Source organism: Microcaecilia unicolor, chromosome 4 (assembly GCF_901765095.1).
Source record: "Microcaecilia unicolor chromosome 4, aMicUni1.1, whole genome shotgun sequence".
Lineage (NCBI taxonomy): Eukaryota > Metazoa > Chordata > Amphibia > Gymnophiona > Siphonopidae > Microcaecilia > Microcaecilia unicolor.
The window spans coordinates 81,626,093-81,647,762 of NC_044034.1; the positions used below are offsets into that span (position 1 = coordinate 81,626,093).

Below are 21,670 nucleotides of genomic sequence, written 5' to 3' on the forward strand. Positions count from 1 at the left end.
TATTCCCTTCCCTATGGAGGTTGTGGATGAGCCCAGGGCAGAGATGCTTGAGGTCTTGGATTATCCTTCTCCACCTACAAAGGTTGCAAAGGCTCCTTTGCATAACACACTCAGGGAAGTTCTTATGCGAAACTGGCCGTTCCCTCTCTCTAATCCAGTGGTCCCCAAAAAAGCTGAGTCCCAGTTCAGAATCCACGGAGAGCCGGTGATGGTGAAGTCTCAGCTACCTCACGATTCTATGGTGGTGGATTCTGCTCTCAAGCCAGCCAAGAGTACTAGGGACTATGCCTCGGCGCCCCCAGGCAGAGAGTCTAGGACCTTGGATTCTTTTGGGAGGAAGACGTATCAGGCCACTATGCTCGCAGCCAAGATACAGACATACCAGCTCTACATGAGCATCCACTTGCGGAATTCAGTGAGGCAATTGTCCAGTTTGGTCGAAGCACTTCCTCTGGAGCTCGCCAAACCTTTTCACTAGGTGGTCAGGCAGCAGAAGGTGTGTCGTAAATTCCTGGACAGGGGTACTTTCGACACTTTTGATGTGACATCCAGAATAGCTGCCCAGGGTATAGTGATGCGCAGACTCTCATGGCTGCTTGTCTCTGACCTGGACCATAAGATCCAGCAGCGAATGGCGGATGTTCCTTCTGGGGGGATAATCTTTTGGGCGAAAAAGTAGAGGATGTGGTCAATCAGATCAAAAAGCACCATGATGCTATGGATTCTCTCTCCCGCCAGGCGTTTTCTGCTACCACCTCCTCATCTAGGAGGTTTTTTGGAGGGAGGAGGAGTGCTCTCTATTCCTATAATAGGCATAGGTACACTCCTGCTTCACGGCAGCCTACCCAGGCTCAGTCCTAGCGCACTCGTTCTCATCAACATTGTGAGCCTAAGGCCCATGCGGCTCCCCAGCAAAAGCAAGGGACGGGCTTTTGACTGGCTCCAGTGCAGCATAGCCACAGTGCAAGTGTCCTTTCCGGACGACTTAACGGTTGGGGGGAGGTTAATATTTTTTCACCAAAGGTGGCCTCTTATAACCTCCAACTGGTGGGTACTTCAACTAGTCCGGTTCGGATACACTCTCAGTCTGGAATCCATGCCTCCAAATTGTCCACCAGGAGCTCAGTCCTTCAGCTCCCAGCACAAGCAGGTACTTGCAGAGGAACTCTCCGCCCTTCTAAAGGCCAGTGCGGTCGAACCCGTTCCAACAGGAGAAGAAGGGCTGGGATTCTATTCCAGGTACTTCCTTGTGCAAATTAAACAGGGGGGGATGCGTCCCATCCTAGACCTAAGGGCCCTGAACAAATTCCTAGTCTGAGAAAAGTTCAGGATGGTTTCCCTCAGCACCCTTCTTCCCATGATTCAGAAAAACGATTGGCTATGCTCTCTGGACTTAAAGGATGCCTATACCCACATCTCGATACTCCCAGCTCACAGGAAGTATCTTCGATTTCGGTTGGGGACTCGGCACTTTCAGTACTGTGTACTGCCCTTTGGCCTCGCGTCTATGCCCACGGTTTTCACAAAGTGCCTGGCAGTTGTCGCAGCATAGCTATGCAGACTGGGAGTACATGTGTTCCCTTATCTCGATGATTGGCTGGTGAAGAGCACCTCGGAGGCAGGCGCTCTACAGTCCATGCGGATGACTATTCGAGTGCTAGAGCTACTGGGGTTCATAATCAATTATCCTATCTTGTCCTGGTTCAAAAATTAGAGTTCATTGGAGCTCTGTTGGACACAAGGACATCTCGAGCTTATCTTCCCCAGACAAGGGCAGACAATCTCCTTGCCCTAGTGTCCATGGCTCGAGCGTCTCAACAGATCACAGCTCGGCAGATGTTGAGACTCTTAGGACACATGGCTTCCACAGCTCATGTAACTCCCATGGCACGCCTACATATGAGATCAGCTCGATGGACTCTAGCTTCCCAGTGGTGCCAGGCCACAGGGGATCTAGAGGATGTGATCCATCTCTCCACCAACTTTTGCAGTTCCCTTCAGTGGTGGACCATTCAATCCAATTTGAACTTAGGACGTCCATTCCAAATTCCTCAGTCATAAAAAGTACTGATGACGGATGCATCCCTCCTGGGGTGGGGAGCGCATGTAGATGGACTTCACACTCAAGGAGCTTGGTCCTTTCATGAAAAGGGTCTTCAGATCAACCTCCTGGAATTACGAGCGATCTGGAACGCTCTCAAGGCTTTCAGAGATCGGCTGTCCAACCAAATCATTCTGATTCAGACATTCAATCAGGTTGCTATGTATTACACCAACAAGCAGGGGAGCACTGGATCTCGCCCTCTGTGTCAGGAAGCTGTCCGGATGTGGCTTTGGGCGTGCCATCACAGCACGTTTCTCCAAGCCACGTATCTGGCAGGCATAAACAACAATCTGGCCGACAGGTTGAGCAGGATAATGCAACCTCACGAGTGGTCGCTCAACATGGGCATTGTCCACAAGATCTTCCGAGCTTGGGGCACGGGCACCCCTTGGTGGATCTTTTTGCCCTCAGATCCAGTGTGTTTTTTCTACCAAAAAAGGTGCCGGTACTCAAATGCCAAGCTATCCTTCCAGGGTGGGGTGATCACTGAGGGGACCCAACCCACAATAGCCAGGCCCCCTGCAACCACTCACAGAATCTATGACAAGGCAGAATTGGTGTGTAGAGCCTGAGCTCTTTCATTAAAACTTGGGGTCCATGGGTCAATTTTAGCAGACAGTTGAAAAGGTGCCGTACTCAGTACCCCCTCAAAAAAAGCCCTGCTCAAATCAATCACAAAGTCCCTCAATTCTGTTCCAGACTTCAGGCCCGCGGCAGACTAGTGTCAGATGCCTTTCTCCTGCATTGGGAGACAGGCCTTCTGTATGCGTATCCTCCCATACCTCTAGTAGGGAAGACTTTGCTGAAACTCAGGCAAGACCGCGGAACTATGATCCTGGTATCTCCCTTCTGACCTCGTCAGATCTGGTTTCCTCTTCTTATGGAACTGTGGAGTGTTTTCTGACCCTCATCACCCAAAACGAGGGGTCGCTTCTACATCCCAACCTCCAGTCTCTGGCTCTCACGGCCTGGATGTTGAGAGCTTAGAAGTTGCCTCTTTGGGTCTTTCAGAGGGTGTCTCCTGGGTCTTGCTTGTTTCCAGAAAAGATTCCACAAAAAAGTGTTCTTCTTTCAAATGGAGGAGGTTTGACGTCTGGTGTGACAGCAAGGCCCTAGATCTTTTTTCTTGTCCTACACGGACCCTGCTTGAATACCTTCTACACTTATTAGAGTCTGGTCTCAAGTCCAACTCTGTAAGAGTTAACCTTAGTGCAATTAGTGCTTATCATCAACATGTAGAGGGTAAGCCTATCCCTGGACAGCCTTTAGTTGTTCACTTCATTAGAGGTTTGCTTTTGTCAAAGCCCCCTGTCAAACCTCCACCAGTGTCATATGATCTCAACGTCATTCTCACCCAGCTGATGAAAGCTCTTTTTGAGCCACTGAATTCCTGCCTTCTGAAGTACTTGACTTCGAAGGTCATTTTCTTGTTGGCTGTTAATCCAGCTCATAGAGTCAGTGAGCTCCAAGCCCTGGTAGTGCATGCACCTTATATTAAGTTTCATCATAACAGAGTAGTCCTCCGCACTCACCCTAAGTTCTTGCCAAAGGTGGTGTCTGGGGTTATCCAAGATGGCGCTGTGACCGGACGCACCTGAGTTTGCTGCCGAGGAGACTCTGGTGTTCTCTGCTGATTTCGCTGCCTTTGAGGTCTCCTAGATGGGGAAACGAAGGGGGAAAGTCAAGGAGCATTCCTCGGCTCCTGGGGCGTCCTTAGCGTTGCGACAGACGACCCTGCAGTTTCCTAGACAGCAGCCGGGACCTCGGGGAACTTCGACCCCTTCTGCCGCTCTCGACGCGTCGGCGTCGATTGAGAGCGCTAATGGGGCTTCCCTGAGCCCCGTAGAGCGCATTGCTCCGCCTCAACCCGGAAGGGAATTACTGGCAGCCCAAGCAGGAACGGCGAACGGTGACGCTCAGCCCAACCTCCTCGAGGAAAGGTCTGCGGTAATAGAACATGATTCCCAACCCAGAGAAGTACTTTTTCAAGCAGCCATACAGGTACTTCCACTGGATACTGTTTCAAAACTATCTCAGGTTGGTGAACAGGCTCAATCCCTTCCTGGAACTTCTGGTGTGGTAAGACCTGCAATTGTGACCTTAGAGTCACTATGGGACATGGTACATGATATTCAAATCTCCATGCAACCTACCTTAAAAAAGAATACTGAAAATATAAGAACTCTTTCTGAAGCTGCGTTACTCCAAGCACAGGTAGCTGCACAACAGGCCACTAAAATGGAAAATTTGAATCTTAAATTGCAAGAGATGGGAAGTTTAGAGAATGCCTTGGTTAAAGATAATACTTTTCTTCATAAACTGACTGAATACCTTGAGAATCAGATTCGTAGGTTTAACCTTAGGTTCCTAAACTTCCCTAAGTCTCCTTTAATTTCACCTCTTGAAATGGTCAAGAAATATATGGTGGACATTCTTGGAATGGACAAGGACTCATTGCCCCCCATAACAAGGGCTTATTATATCTGGAACCCACAGGGAGATGGTCGAAATCTCCCAAGGGTGGGGGATGAAATGAATTTAACTTCATTCCTTGAGAGCTCACTGGAAATAATTACACAGAGGTCTACTATGCTTGTTACCTTTGTGTTGGAGCCTGATCGCAATGCTACATTGAGACTTTCTTTAAGACACTTAGATAATTTGTTTATGGGTTCAAAGGTTCGTGTTTTTCCTGACCTCTCAAGGCCTACTCAGGTTAGACGCAGGGCTTTTTTAGAACTGCGTCCCAAAGTGTTGGCATTGGGGTTTAACTTTGTATTACGTTTTCCTTGTATATGTAATTTGATGCTTGAGGGTAGTCAGTTTCAATTTGTAGACCCTAAACAGTTAAAGGAATTTCTTGATGCTAGAGTAGATACGAATGTTATGTACCCCCCATAAATAGCAGGCTGGGATCAGTAACCCCGAGATATGCAAAGGGTGGTTTTTTTCTTTTTATTGCTGTTTGTAATATAAATTCTAGTATCTTGGTACTAATTTCTTAAATTGTGGACGAACAGGCCTTATATCTTATTCTTTGTTTTGTTATTTCCTTTTCAATGCCTAATGCATATTCATAATTTGTTGTCAAATAATGATTAATATCAATAAAATAAAATTTAAAAAAAAAAAAAAAAAAGGTGGTGTCTGAGTTCCATCTGGTGAAGACAAGTTACACACCTTGGACTGTAAGAGAGAGAGCATTGGCCTTTTACGTGGAGCAGACAAAGCCCTACAGACAGTCCGCCCAATTGTTTGTTTCTTTTGATCCCAACAGGAGGGGAGTCACCATAGGAAAACGCACAATCTCATTAGCTAGCGGATTGCGTATCCTTTATTTATGCTCAAGCTGAGCTGACTCTAGAGGGCCATGTCACAGCTCATAATGTCAGAGCCATGGCTGCGTCAGTGGCTCACTTGAAGTCAGCTACTATTGAAGAGATTTGCAAGGCTGCAACGTGGTTATCAGTCCACACATTCACATATCACTATTGCCTTCAGCAGGATACCCGACGCGACAGTCAGTTTGGGCAGTCAGTGCTGCAGAATCTGTTTGGGCTTTAAAATCCAACTCCACCCTCCTAGGCCCATTTATATTCTGTTCCAGGCTGCACTCTCACTTAGTTGTGTTTCTTTTCAGGTCAATCTATGTTATGTCCTTGCCGTTGCGAGGCCCAATTGACCAATGTTCATTGTTTTGAGTGAGCCTGGGTGCTAGGGATACCCCAATCGTGAGAAGAAGCAGCCTGCTTGTCCTCGGAGAAAGTGCAGATACATGCCTGTAGCAGGTATTCTCCGAGGACAGCAGGCTGATTGTTCTCACAAACCCGTCCTCCTCCCCTTTGGAGTTGTTCGTTGTTCTCCTCTTGCTTTTGGACTACACTGAGAGACTTACGCGACAGGTGGGAAACTGGTCCGCGCATGCGCAGTGCGCGCCACTCACACACCAGAAGACTCTGGAAGATTTTTTGAGATTTTGCTACCAAAAACTTCCAATCCTGGGTCGACGTGGACGTCAACCCAATCGTGAGAACAATCTGCCTGCTGTCCTCGGAGAATACCTGCTACAGGTATGTATCTTCACTTTTTGAGATTTATGTTATATTTGTACTTCCATAAACTTAGAAAGTTTGAATAAATCGTTTTTGGGTGTCTCTCAAGTAGAAGATATTTAAACAAAACAGAACCTCAAATCTCCCGATAGAGGAAAAATACATATCAAGAACCCTCTATCAATTTAGGAGTCCGTTTATGTCATTGGTTCCAGCAAAGAAAAAAAGGGGGAAAAAACAAATCAGTCGCAAAAACTCACTACGAGTGAGAAAATCGAGTGATTTAAAAAAAGCCCTAACTCTTTGCTAATTTACCTAATGAGGGACACCGAACACCAAACTGTATTAAACTGAACATAACTCAAGTAATTAATAGAAACTGCATAAATCTACCCCTTAACTCCACCAAACCCAACTGGTAACTTCAAGTTTTATCTAAATCCCATGTAAAAATCAGTAGTACTTAGCTTGAAAAACATGGGAGAGAGTCCAAACCGGTACCGGTAGAGGAGAAGTGAGTCAGCAGTCTCTTATTTCCTGGTCCCAGCCTCTTATACGATCCTTCAACAAGTGTGCCTTGTTTCGCCGAGACTATGGCTGCTTCAGGAAGGATGCAGGAACTAATCCAAAAAAATTTCAACATGACCACAAAACCTGAGCTCCAGTCGCTGAAAACACAAAGATGGCGCAGAGGGTATTGATTCCGCCGACCTTTTAAATCCCAGGATGTTATGGGTAAGCTAATCGGATTGGAGGACACATCCCCCTATCAACATGAGTGGCCCCTCATCTGAAAGTAAAATACAATCAATCTAATAATAAACGTTCCATTCGACATTTCTGTTAAGACCCACCGTTGTTCCTTACGCCACAGAATGGTTTTAATATCCCCCCCTCTCAGGGGTGTGCTGGTAAATTTTTAACAATAGGCTCTTTCTTCTGACATAGCCAGCTCTGCAGTTGGAAGGGCCAGGGGTGGCCGGGGGTTGGGGGGGGGGAGCAACACTTGCCTCTCTCTCCTCCCTCCCTTTGTGCGGGCACACTAGGCATACAGGCATACCTTTGCTGGCAGCCAATAAATGGACTGCCACCATTCCCAACGTCTTGCTCTGAGCAGCATGCTGGAACGTCTCTCACATGCTCGAGAAGTCCCAGCCTGCTGCCCAGAGCTGGAAACAAGGAGCGGGGGGAGCAGCAGTAGTCTATTTACTTGGCTGGCGGGGCTCAGCATCCCCACCAGCAAAATAAAAGATAATTCAGCAAGAGGCACAAGCCCACATTTTGGGAGCCAGTTGTTAAAGTTGCCATGGAGGGCCCTACTTTAACAACCGGCTCCCAAAATTCTTAAAAACTTAACAACCGACTCTTGCGAGCCTGTGAGAGCCTGCTCCAGCACACCACTGCCCCCTCTCTTACCCAGTATCACATGGTCAATGACCATGCATTGTAATTGATCAAATTGATGTTTAGCCTAGACACAATCTCGTGTCATTGGTGCCTCTAATTTCAGGTGTGTTACACAGTGTCGATGTTCAATGACTCTAGTCTTGAACTGATGTGAAGTATGGCCCACGTATAGCAAATTACAAGGACAGCGAAAAATATAAGTAACGTTCTTAGATTCACAAGATGTTATATATCTCAAGTTGTATTTCTTACCAATCGACGACTCAAAATATGAGCCTTCCACTGAAATTGAACAAATTGAGCAATGACCACATTTTTGATGATATCCCTCTGTTTGGTGATTAATTGCCCACACATCAGCATAACTTAATTGATCTTGTGACATTATCATTATTCCTTGATGCTCCGTGCTGATAAGATAGTAATAAAGAATCCCGATGATTGTATAAAGCTCTTTTAAATGATTGCTTAATGAGCTGTTTTTCTCTCTTTTTAAATGGAAATAAATACAATTTCACTGTCACTCATTTCAATAATTTAAGAGGGTGATTTTATAATAAGGTGCCTAAATGTGAAAGTGTATAGGTGCATATGTTGCTCATATTTATAAACACAACATATGTGCCTTTTTAAAATTACCCCAGGAAAAGGAGACATATACATTTACACTTGATAATGTTACCTCTTGTGTTTTGAAATTTTCCAATAGATCTCCACAGATTGCAGCCATTCTTAGAAAGTATTGGAATATTATGTTAACAGCCATTTCAAGACCATCATCTTATGCTGTCGTTTTCTCATAATAATAATTTACAAGATCAATTAAGTTATGCTGATGTGTGGGCAATTAATCATCAAACAGAGGGATATCATCAAAAATGTGGTCATTGCTCAATTTGTTCAATTTCAGTGGAAGGCTCATATTTTGAGTCGTCATTTGGTAAGAAATACAACTTGAGATATATAACATCTTGTGAATCTAAGAACGTTATTTATATTTTTCGCTGTCCTTGTAATTTGCTATACGTGGGCCATACTTCACATCAGTTCAAGACTAGAGTCATTGAACATCGACACTGTGTAATACATCTGAAATTAGAGGCACCAATGACATGAGATTGTGTCCAGGCAAAACATCAATTTGATCAATTACAATGCATAGTCATTGACAATGTGATACTGGGTAAGGGGGGGGGGGGGGGCGATATTAAAACCATTCTATGGTGTAAGGAACAATGATGGATTTATTCACTTAATACAGTAGAACCTAAGGGTCTTAACAGAAACGTCGAATGGAATGCTTAGTATTAGATTGATTTTACTTTCAAATGAGGGTCCACTCGTGTTGATAGGGGGACGTGTCCTCCAATCCGATTGGCTTACCCATAACATCCTGGGATTTAAAAGGTCGACGGAATCAATCCCCTCTGCGCCATCTTTGTGTTTTCAGCGACTGGAGCTCAGGTTTTGTGGTCATGTTGAAATGTTTTTGGATTAGTTCCTGCATCCTTCCTGAAGCAGCCATAGTCTCGGCGAAACAAGGCGCACTTGTTGAAGGATCGTATAAGAGGCTGAGACCAGGAAATAAGAGACTGCTGACTCGCTTCTCCCCTACCGGTACCGGTTTGGACTCTCCCATGTTTTTCACGCTAAGTACTACTGATTTTTACATGGGATTTAGATAAAACTTGAAGTTACCAGTTGGGTGTGGTGGAGTTAAGGGGTAGATTTATGCAGTTTCTATTAATTACTTGAGTTATATTCAGTTTAATACAGTTTGGTGTTCGGTGTCCCTCATTAGGTAAATTAGCAAAGAGTTAGGGGTTTCTTTTAAATCACTCGATTTTCTCACTCATAGTGAGTTTTTGCGACTGATTTGTTTTTCCCCCCTTTTTTTCTTTGCTGGAACCAATGATATAAATGGACTCCTAAATTGATAGAGGGTTCTTGATACGTATTTTTTCTCTATCGGAAGATTTGAGATTCCGTTTTGTTTAAATATCTTCTACTTGAGAGACACCCACAAACTATTTATTCAAACTTTCTAAGTTTATGGAATTATTATTCAAATAAGTTTGAATTTCCCTTTTGTACTATAGAGATTACTGATATATTTGTACAACATTTTTTAAGTGTTTCAGAAAGCATGAATGTATGTTCGGCACCTAGAAAATATATTGTAACTTGAAGATAGTTATGAATGTTAGTGAATTGTATTAGCTGAATGCTACCTAATTGTCCAGGGGCTGTGTTACTGGAGGATAATCATTTATCAGAAGAATTTCCGCACGCTATAATATTTTTGCAGCTTTAATTCAGCATTATTAATAATGAATACAACTGCAATCTTCTCAGGTTGCTGGGGGCAGTGGGGAATTATTGCAATGAATATTTCAGCATGTTATTTAATCATTGTTCCTCAGAATTCAAGTGGGCAATATTTTATACTTCCAAGTTGAATCTTCTGAGGGTCTGTAGTCATTAAGTGTCAAAGTACATATACTGTGGATCATTCTATGATTTACAAGTCTTGTTAAAAAAACACTGCAGAAAAAGCTGTGCCATTAATACTTTTAATTTGATGCTACATTTGTTAATGGACTCTCTGATTAATTTTTTAGCGGTAAACAAGACTTGTAAATAGACTGGCTTGAGTCCCTAAGTAAAATGAAGGTAATCATTTAGAAAAATTCCCTTTTTATGTTGTATATGTCTGTACTTCTACCAGACCTTTATTATATATAATACTTCTAAATTATACATACTCACTAAATTGTAAACCATTAGCATACAGTAAATCTTCTATGTGTTTAATTTCATAGCCAACTGCATGATTTCTGGCGTTTGGATTATTGGGAAGATGATCTACGTCGCAGACGGCGATTTGTTCGCAATGCATTTGGATCCACTCATTCGGAAGCCATGTTGAAAGCTGCAGTGGAATACGGTCAGATCTCATGTGTTTTAGTATTTATCAGGCCTTTCACATTTAAGGTTTTTTTTTTCTCTCTTTTTAAATGGAAATAAATACAATTTCACTGTCACTCATTTCAATAATTTAAGAGGGTGATTTTATAACAAGGTACCTAAATGTGAAAGGTGTATAGGTGCATATGTTGCTCATATTTTATAAAGACAATGTGTGTTTTTTTTAAATTACCCCAGGAAAAGGAGACATATACTTTTACACTTGCACTGAGAGTGGTGTACTTGTGTCAGTGTATCTGCCATTAAGAATAGGTGCATATATGCTTACTTTGTAAAATATGCATTTAAGTGCCAATTCCAATTCTGTACTGCCGGAAGATATGGTAACAACGGTTAGAGGGTCCCAGAAAACAACAAGGCAGACGATCTGCAAAATCCAACGTGGAAAACAAACCAGCAGATCGGTATAATATCCAAAAAACGTTATTGAAGATACCGTATGTAAGATAATTGCCCGACACAGGCCGTGTTTCGCCCAACAATAGGGCTGCGTCAGGGGCTAGTCTGTATTTTTTTTAAATAAGAACGGTCGTAAATTGAATGTCAGGTCAAGGAAAAAGGAATTTTCTTTACAAAAAACCAGCATGAGCAGCACAAAACAGCAAAACCTGCAATGTCGGCAAGTGATCGGTAAATAGTCTGCTATCAAAGGCTGGGAAAACAGCGGTTAGAGGAAATGTTCATAGTTTGTTGCTGAGATGGACATGAGGGAAGCCACTGTTTGCCCCGGGATTGGTATCATGGAATATTGCTACATATTAGGTTTCTGCCAGGTACTTGTGACCTGGATTGGCCACTGTTGGAAGCAGGATACTGGGCTAGATAGACCATTGGTCTGACTGAACATGGCTGTTCTTATGTTCTTATTCTTTGCCCCTGGGAATACCTTTGAATACAAAGAACAGTTGTATAATTGTGTGCACCCACATTTACATGCCACTCGCTCATGTAAATTTATTAGAATATAAGCACTTTGCTATTCTTCAAGGGCACACATAAATGCAAGGTGATGTATATCTGGGCAGAGCATGGACAGAGCTCCCACTTACAGCATGCTGTAAGTTACTTGTACCATTGCCGCATTTATATGGTCATAATTATGGCAGGCCTAGGATGGTATAAATGCGGGGGCGTAAATCTTAGAATCAGCAATGCTAGGTTACCCTAGTATTCTATAAGCTGAGTGCCTTGATGCTGTTATAGAATAGGCACTTATTGCACAGCATTGTGACACCTAAATGAAGGTGCTCACTTAAGTATTACTCCATAGAGAGCAATTTTATAACATGGCACCTAGTAGGTGCATATTCTTTTCTTATTTTTCTTTTACTTATATAATACAGTACAATATAATTAAGACTTATATGCTGCAGGTACCAAAATATGGATCAATGCGGCTCACAATCCATAAAAGAAAACAGATACGTTTCCCCTTAACTTACAAGTTCAATACCTAAGGAAACTAACAACAATTATCTTATAGATTTATTATGTTTTAGATTGTTTTCTAAATAATAAGTAATTAGTTTGACAGCAAACATTAGAGAAAAGCATATTCCTCTATTTGGCTATTTGATAAGAACGTCGATTCCAATTCAGCTTTATAATCCACCTTATAAGGGGAAGAAAATTGAAAGAACAGATAACGCCTGTAATCAGATACAAGATGTTTTCCATGAATTATAAATAATGGGGTCAAATATTGTGGAGCTAAACCATAAAGAATTAAAAAGCCTGACAAATTTTAAAAATAGTGCGGGCTTCCATTGGCAACCATTGGAGGGTACACAGTAATGGAATTGCACTCTAAAACCTGAATTTCCTACAGATCAACCTTACCGCTGTATTTTGCAACGTTTGAAGCTTGTGACAAATAGATTGACTGCACTCAACATAAACAACATTACAAGATGATCAACAATGCATAATACAAGTACAGTAAGGCCATGTATCTCAAGTCAAAACATCAATGAACCAACAGAAAGAAAAATACAAAAGAAAGCAAAAGCTTGTTTCTTATCTGAAGGAGAGCTTGTATGCCAGTCACCCCACTGTAAGAGTTTTATATAACTGCAAAACCCCAAGTTCCACATGCATACCTCACTCAACCCATACACTCACACACAAACCCCCCTTCTCCCAAATTCAAGGCTTCACGTCAATAAGCCAAAAAAAAAAAAGTCCTTCCTGGGTATTCTGAAGGCATCTCTCAGCGTTCCCTTCCATACAGCATTAATTGTCAGGATTAGCAGAGTCCTTCTCTTAAACTCAGCAGTTTAGACCAAATTTATTTCTGAGACGTGGTGGCTGGCTTGAACTTCCAAGACAAATGCCACAACTCAAACTGAGCCAGCTGATACATTTCACATACTCAATGGTTATAAGGTATGGGCTCCTCATTGATGTAATATTACAATATGAATTTGTGTAGACTAAGAATGGCACTCATAATGTGCTTCTTTTTTCCTATTGCTAGCTTATTCTACACTACCCAGTTCCTCAATAATAGAAAATAGTAACATAGTAGATGTCAGCAGATAAAGACCTGTACTATCCATCCTGTCTGCCCAACAAGATAAACTCATTACATATAGTATACCTGTTCTTGATTTATCCTTGTCATTTTTAGGGCATAGACTGTAGAAGTCTGCCCTGCACTTGGCCTTTCTGTAGTTGTTGTCAAAACCCCCTGAAAAGCTCTGCTCCACCCATCTAATTCTAATTCATAAGTACCTAAATAATGCCACACTGGGAAAACACCAAGGGTCCATCGAGCCCAGCATCCTGTCCATGACAGCGGCCAATCCAGGCCAAGGGCACCTGGCAAGCTTCTATCAGGGCACAGCCTCTATCAGGGCACAGACCGTACAAGTCAGCCCAGCACTGGCTTTCCTACCTAATCTCCCCTAATCTTCTTTGGATCCGACCTTTGTAAACAGGATTCCTTTGTGTTTGTCCCATGCATTTTTTAATCCGTTACCATTTTCATCTCCACCGCCTCCCGTGGGAGGGTATTCCAGGCATCTACCATTCTGTCAGTGAAAAAATACTTCCTGACATTATTCCTGAATGTGCCCCCTTTCAACTTTAATTCATGCTTGCTAGTTCTACCACCTTCCCGTCTCTGGAAAAGGTTTGTTTGTGAATTAATACCTTTCAAATATTTTAACGTCTGTATTATATCACCCCTGTTTCTCCTTTCTTCCAGGGTATACGTGTTTAGGCCAGCAAGTCTCTGTACTATGTCTTGCTACGTAAACCCCCTACCATTTTTGCCACTTTTCTCAGAACCGCTTCAAGTCTTTTTACATCCTTAGCCAGCTAAGGCCTCCAAAACTGAGCACAATACTCTAAGAGGCAGATGCACTAAAGCTAAATGAGCCTTTAATGACTCTCCAACGAGGAAAATTTGATCCGTTGCATGCATCAAAGGGCTTTTACCGAGGAAGCCAGCAGCTAACGAAAACGGAATGGAGATGAGCAATTAGTGTGAAAACCCCATTGAAACGACATGCACTAACCTTTTCCGATTGCCTTTACGCAGGAAAAAGGCAGGAAATCTAACGAGAGGTCTGGACCTCTCGTTAGGACAGCTCTGTGCCAGGAAAAATCATTAAGTGAAAAAATAAACAAACTTTGAGCCAATCCCAGCGCATTAGCAGAGCTAAAAGCGCTGTGATTGGTCCAAAGGACGTCAGAAAACACATAAAAAAATAAAAATAAAAAAAGGATCGGGAGGGGGCAAGGGCGCTCATCAGGAGCGTCCTGTAAGGACGGCCTTGCCCCCCCCCCCGCTGCTCCCCACTTTCCGCCGCTCCCCCCACCCCGAAAAAGCAAAATTCTAGCAGCCCCTGCCCCCCTCCCTTCCTCACTACTCTCTCACCTCAGCTCCGCCTCCCGACATCCTCCGTCCTGTGCCCCGCCCCCTTTTGGGGTCGTCGCCGCCATTCCCCTCCTCCATCGGGCCCCCCTCCCTCTTACCGGGCCCGTGCAGCGCCTCTCTCCTCTGTCCGAAGGCGCTGCACGGGCAAGAAGAAAGCTGATGCCTGCCTTCGCCCAGCTTCGATGGCGCGTCTTTCTCCTGCTGGGCCCGCCCCTGTCTGACGTCAGTAACCTACAAGAAGATTTTCAACTGGGCAGAGGCACAGGTCCTACTACTCTGAAATGTGTAGATACCAGCCTTCAGCCCAAGAGCATCTTACATCAGCTCTCTGCACAAGCAAGCAGTTTTAGAAGAAATCTCTGCCCTTCTGCAGGCCCGAGCGGTCAAACCCGTGCTCCAGGGGAAGAAGAGCAGGGGTTCTATTCCAGATATTTCCTTGTGACCACGAAATTGGGGAGATACCGGCCCATCCTATACCTAACAGCCCTGAACAAATTTCTAGTAAAAAAGAAGTTCAGAATGAATTCCCTGGGCACCCTACTCCCTCTCATTCAGAAAAACAATTGGCTATGCTCTCTGGACTTAAAGAATGCCCATACTCACATTCCAATACTTCCCAGTCACAGGCAGTATCTCAGATTTTGAGTAGGTTAACATTACTTCCAGTATCGCGTTCTGCCATTTGGTCTAGCATCTACCCACAGAGTTTTCACCAAGTGCCTGGCAGTAGTCGCAGCATATCTACGCAGACTGGGAGTGTATGTTCCCTTACCTGGACAATTAGTTGGTCAGATCACAATCAGGTTGTGATGTTTTATGTCAACAAACCGGGGGGTGGGGGGGGGGGAGGTTACAGGATCCTACCTCTTTTGTCAGGAAGCAGTGGATATGTGGCAATGGGCTCTCCTTCATGGGATAAGCCTCCATGCCGTATATCTTCCCAGCAAGAACAACTGCCTGGCAGACAGACTTGGCAGGATATTTCAATCGCATGAATGAACTCTCAAAGGCACAGCCTGAAAGATCTTCCAAGAATCAGGCACCCCCTTGGTGTATTTTTCACCACTCATCTTAAGAACAAGGTCACTCAGTTGTGCTCCAGGTTCAGATCACATGGCAGAGCATCGGATGCCTTTTTCCTACATTGGAAACAGGACTTCTCTATGTGTATTCTCCTATACCTCTGATGATAAAGACCTTGCTAAAACTCAGGCAACACCGAAGAGCTATGATACTAATCGCTCTTTATTGGCCACAAACAATATGTTTCCCTCTTCTTCTGGAGTTATTGTCAGAAGATCCATGGAGACTGAACTGTCTTCCAACCCTCATCACACAGAATGAGTGGTCCCTTCTGCATCCCATCCTCTAATTTCTAGCCCTCACAGCTTGGATGTTGAGAGCCTAGAACGCAAATCACTTGGATTGCCTGAGGGTATTTTCCTGTGCCTTGTGGGCTTCCAGGAAAGACTCTACTAAGAGGTGCTACTCTTTTAAATGTAGAAGGTTTGCCATTTGGTGTGAGGGCAAGGCCCTAGATCCCTTCTCTTTCCCTACACATAGACTGCTTGAGTACCTCCTGCACCACTCAGATTCTGATTGGAAAACCAACTCTGTAAGGGTTCATCTTAGTGCAATTAGTGCTTATCATCAGCGTGTAGGAGGTGAATCCATTTCTGTACAACCTTTAGTTGTTTGCTTCATGAGAGGTTTGTTTTTGACAAAGTCCTCTAACAAACCACCATTTGTGTCATAGGATCTCAGCATAGTCCTTACCCAGCTGATGAAAGCTTCTGTTGAGCCTCTGGATACCTGCCATCTGAAGTTTTTGTCCTGGAAAGTTGTACTTCTGATGGCAGTCACTTCAGCTTGCAGAGTCAGTGAGCTCCAAGCTCTAGTAGCTCACCCACCAAACTACTACTACTATAAATCACTTCTATAGCGCTACCAGTCGTACGCAGCGCTTTACAATTGATCATGAAGAAGACAGTCCCTGCTCAAAAGAGCTTACAATCTAAATCAGGACAAACAGACAGGACTGAAAAAGGAGAAGGAAAGGACAGACAGAAGGACACATAAGGATAAGATAAAAGTTACAAGTCAGGAGTCGAAAGCAGTATTAAACAGGTAGGCCTGAAGATCCGTCACAACAGAGTACTCCTCTGCACGTACCCCAAGTTTCTTCCTAAGGTCTTGTCAGAGTTCCATCTTAACCAGTCAGTTGTTCTTCCAACATTTTCCCCCAGACCTCATGTCCATCCTGATGAAAGTGTACTACATACTGTAGAGTGCAAGTGAGCCTTAGCCTTCTATCTGGAGTTGACTAAAACCCATAGACAGTCCACCCAGCTTTTCTTTTCTTCTGACGCCTACAGGTTGGGGGTGGCCATCAGCAAACACACATTTTCAAATTAGATAGCAGACTGCATCTCCTTTGCTTATGCCTAGGCTGGGCTGACTCTTGAGGGTCATGTCATGGCTTACAATGTCAGAGCCATGGCTGCATCGGTAGCCACCTTGAGATCAGCCTCCAGAGAGGAGATTTGCAGGGCTGCAATGTGGCCTTCATTCCACATATTCACATCCCACTACTGTTTGAATCAGGCTACCCAGCACAACAGCCGGTTCGGACAGGCAGTTCTGAAGAATTTGTTCAGTGTCTAGAATCCAACTCAGCCCTCCTATGCCCTGTGTTGTTCTGTTCCAGGCTGCACCTACACCTAGTATATATATAGTTTAAGGTTGATTGAAGCTTTAGTCTTGACGTTTAGAGACTCAATTATCCTAGCTTTCTTGTTTTCAGTGAGCCTGGTAAATAGGAATTCCCACAGGTGGGAATAACGTGGCCTGCTTGTCCTCAGAGAAAGCAAAGATACGTACCTGTAGTTGGTGTTTTCCGAGGACAGCAGTCTGCTTATTTTTACTCCCCTAGGGGTTGTTTTGGTTGTACTTTTTAAGCTCTTCACCTGACTGAGGGGCCCAAGCTTGAGCATCAGATGGGAAAGCACCTCTGCACGCACGGTGGGATGCTGCTAGAATTTTCTTTTATTACTAGCAGTTCAGCGTCCGCACTGGGGCTCCGTCGGATGACTTCACCTACATTTGAAAATAAGCGGCCTTTCCTCAGAGAACACCTACTACAGGTAAGTACTTTGCTTTACATAATCAAGGCTGAACCCCACCCCCCCCAACCATCTTTCCCTCCTCTTTATTATTTCTATAAAACCAACGGTGAATTAGTCTACATTTCTTTCTTTCTACTCCAGGGTTCTGGTTCAGCCTTACCATTTGGGATCAGGCTTCTGCACAATCAAGCCCTCATTTAACTTCCTAGGAGGGCTACAGACCTGAAAATGGGAATCCACAATCTTTACCCTCTGCTTATAGATAGAACATCCCACAACCCAGTCTTTATATTTTAGGTCAACATACCAACAGACACGGGAATCCCTGGGTCCCACCAGATGGTTTGGGTACTGACCCATCTGTTGATGAATAGCATCCTTTATCAAAGTCTCTCTCTACACCTCATGACTGGTAGGGGGACATAAGGGTACTCAGACCCCACATATTACAGATACTGGACCAAGATCCAAGCTTTTGAAGAAGCGCTCGACCTGATAACTTCAGACCATCCCTTCTTGGCCATCACCCTGGGACCACTGTATTCAAAGGCCCCCCTGGCATGGCATAAATACTTGAGCATAGTGATCTGCCTGGGGGAACTCATCTTGGTGACAATGAGTACTCTCCATAAGATTCTTTGCTCTCCACCTTCAGCAACTTTATCCACACTGGACTATTTGGTGGAACCACCGGAAAGGCCTTATCCTCTGAGGCCACCACCACCACTTCCGGAGGTATCACCTCTCTTAAAGCCACAAACTCGAATCCCGTCAGATTCTTTGATGAGTCCCTCATTGGCCACACCCAGTTGATTCCTGTTGAAGAGGAACAAGTGGTGCATGGCAAATCAGTACTAATCTCCCATTGTTCGTCACACTCACTAGAGGCTGTCTCTGCACTCCTCCTTCTTCTTGAACCTAAAGATTCTCCAGATTGAGCAGCTCCCCTTCCAGATTTTCTATGCCACCCAGTGGGTCTCTCCCTGGGACCATACCGGAAGCTTGAACCCTCTCCTGATTCTTTATGTCTCGTTCCAAAGCGGATTCGTTCTCTCCCTTGCCATCAACCAGATGGGGCCCTCACCAATCAAGTCTGCAAAGCCCCTATCCTTTTTGAAAACTCTCATTCCACAGGTCACATAACATAATTGTACCAGCAGCAGGTCTCTCCAATACCGGCACCCTGTGCACACCAGCCAGCCCCCGTTAGTGCCGTTCTCCACTACCTGCTGTATCATAGCCCACATTTTATGGGCCATCTAAGTGCCTTTCTCTGTTCTGTCTACCACTAGTGACTCCAACTCTTCTTCCCCTTCAGGGTACTCAGACTTAACTATTTTCCCCACGTGCACTGCCCCAGTCACACATATGCCCTTTCCTAGATCCTCCATTATTTCTTCCAATAGTAGAGTCGTGTCCAATCATGCAGCATTCCCCAGCCCCCACACAATGTGCCATAAACTGGCGCACCTTCCTCCTCCCTTCCTCCAGAAACGCAGAAACACACCCATAATGAGTTTGCACTTTTCTTCCCACCCTTTCCCAGGTACTTAAAGTTCTGGTGAGATTTGGGGGGGGGGGGGGGTTATTTGCACAGGATTTCTAGGTGGGAGAATCTGAAATTTCACCAGGTCTGCTCTACAGACCTTTCTCAGTATTGATAGCAAATTTGTAGATCTGAGTTCTATCCAAGTAGTCTAAAGAAGACACAGCAGGGCCTAGTTCAGTCTTAGAAAATAAAAAACAAAGAGAGAATCAAGCATTGTTAACTAGTTTCCATAGTGTGCAACCCTTTCCCTCATAGTTTTAAACTGAAACTTTCTCTAGAGGTAGAAACTTAACAGCCAAGCTTTGTTTTCTAGAGAGGCAGCACTGCTACTGACCTGAATTAGGTGTTAATTAAGGTGTGAGGAAGTAGAATAGTTGCAGAGGTTATTAAGGGCAATCTTAATGGGTTAGTTTCAAAGGGTCTGTTTGAAGCAGTCCTCTTAGAATTCAAAAAATATAGAGAGGAAAGGTCCCACTTAACTTTCTTTCTGAGAAGTTAGAGGACATTTCTCTGAGTATGTGTCATTATTTTGCTCTGTGCTTGGTAACTTAAAGATTGGGTTTAAAAGAGGAATTGTACGTTATTGATAAACACAGAATAAAAAAAAAAAGCAGCAAACTTTATTAACGGTCTCCATACCCTTTTCCCCATAGTTTTAAAACTTAAATTTTATGCCACAGCATTAACAAATAGACTCTAGAAGGCACAACAGTGCCTAGTTCTTTCATCATTCCCACCCCTCAGCTCCCTCCCACCCCTAGCTCAACTCTTCATTTATAGTCAATTATTCTAATTAGGACAACAAGAAGAGAGTGTTCATTAGAGTTTTAATTACATTTAATTAGTTTCTGAGAAACACTAAATAAATTACATATTATATCATAAATCATTATATCATAAATCATAAGAGATCTACAACCTATACTCCAGGAGGATGAATTACTGAAAGAGATATTCCCATCCACACCAGTACTGGCCTTCCGACAACCACCCAACTTAAAACACAAGCTAATCAGAAGTAAACTTCCATCACAGACTGAAAAGAAACAGAAGGGCACACGTCCCTGTAATTTATCCAGTTGCAAACTATGCCAAAATATTTCACAGGACCCCACAGTTACCCACAAAGGAAAGACATTCAACATAAAGGGATATTTCACTTGCTCATCTTCCAATGTGGTATATATCATTCAGTGTAAAAAATGTAACGAAGGATGCTATATTGGAGAAACAGGCCAGATGCTTAAGACAAGATTCAATTTACATAGACATCACATGAACAATACAGCCAGTAGGGCTCCCACCCCGGTGAGACAGCACTTCACAGAACCAGGACACTGTACCAGTGATTTCACAGTGAGAATACTGAAAGGTAACTTTAAAACCATACAAGAACGTAAGACCTTTGAAGTCAGAATGATTGAATATTTTAACACCCAACAGAAAGAACTTAACAAGGACCTGGGGTTCCTAGCCCATTATAAACCATAAAGCTGTATGTCTCTGTTGATCACCCCACCCCTCACCTATCCACACCCATCCTGTTAGAATATCAATGATATGCTTTGATGTCCCCATGCATACCTCCGACCCACACCCATCCTCCCACCCTGTCAGACTGTCATAGTAATGCTTGAATGTTTTCACTTATATACACTGTCAGCTAGCACATTTGCTTATTTCCGATCTGAGGAAGAAGGGCAACCTTCGAAAGCTAATCAAGAAATGTATTAAGTTATGTCCAATAAAAAAGGTATCATCTTATTTTCTTTTCCATGTTTTATTTTGTTTGATTTCTATTGATAACCTTAAGAGTGGACTAACACGGCTACCACACTCCTCTACATATTATATCATATAATCTTAAGGCACTTTACATTCATCTGATATTTCTAGTACCTTAAGAAGTTTTAATTAAACAGCTCTATAATACTAAGATGCAGACAGCAGTTGAGCAGCAAGAGGGGTGCTATCCAGTCTTTTGCACTCAGTGTCACATGTATGATTATCTTTCAGTTGGTGAGAGTTTATATGTATATGCTCAATGGAAAGAACTCCTGGCTCTCAGACAAGTCTGTTCTCTTGCAGCTAGAGTACAGACTTGTAGGAGCTAAGCGAGACAGAGAGGTAAATAGAGGAGGCCTACAGGGATGTTGTAGAGAGGTCCCACCTCCAGTCTGGCATCTCCTGTCCTGCCTTAGAGGAGGGAGGTCTCCTAAAAGGAGAGCATCACCCTGGTGATGCTGAAAGTAATCTTGTAGCCAGTACCAGCTCACCAAGGGATGCAATATCCTCTCACAATGAGGATGTGTCTCCAGGAGCTTCTGCCCAGGAGGGAAAGGTTAACATGGCTGTTATAGTTGGTGATTTGATTATTAGGCATGTAGATAGCTGGGTGGCTGGTGGACGTGAGGATTGCCTGGTCACTTGCTTGCCTGGTGCGAAGGTGGTGGACCTCAAACGTCACCCAGCTAGGGTTTTAGATGGTGCTGGAGAGGAGCTGGATGTCTTGGTATGTGGGTTCCAGTGACATAGGAAAATGTGGGAGAGAGGTTCTGGAAG

At 43.8% G+C, this 21,670-nt stretch overlaps 1 protein-coding gene across 1 annotated transcript in view; it reads left to right on the top strand.

Annotated features, from left to right (window-relative positions):
* The window catches only part of NBEA (neurobeachin), a 1,994,973-nt gene that overhangs the window by 1,354,434 nt on the left and 618,869 nt on the right, over positions 1–21,670 (top strand). Inside the window, 1 exon segment of the mRNA XM_030200381.1 lies at positions 10,386–10,510. Coding sequence (XP_030056241.1) covers positions 10,386–10,510 — 125 coding nt within the window.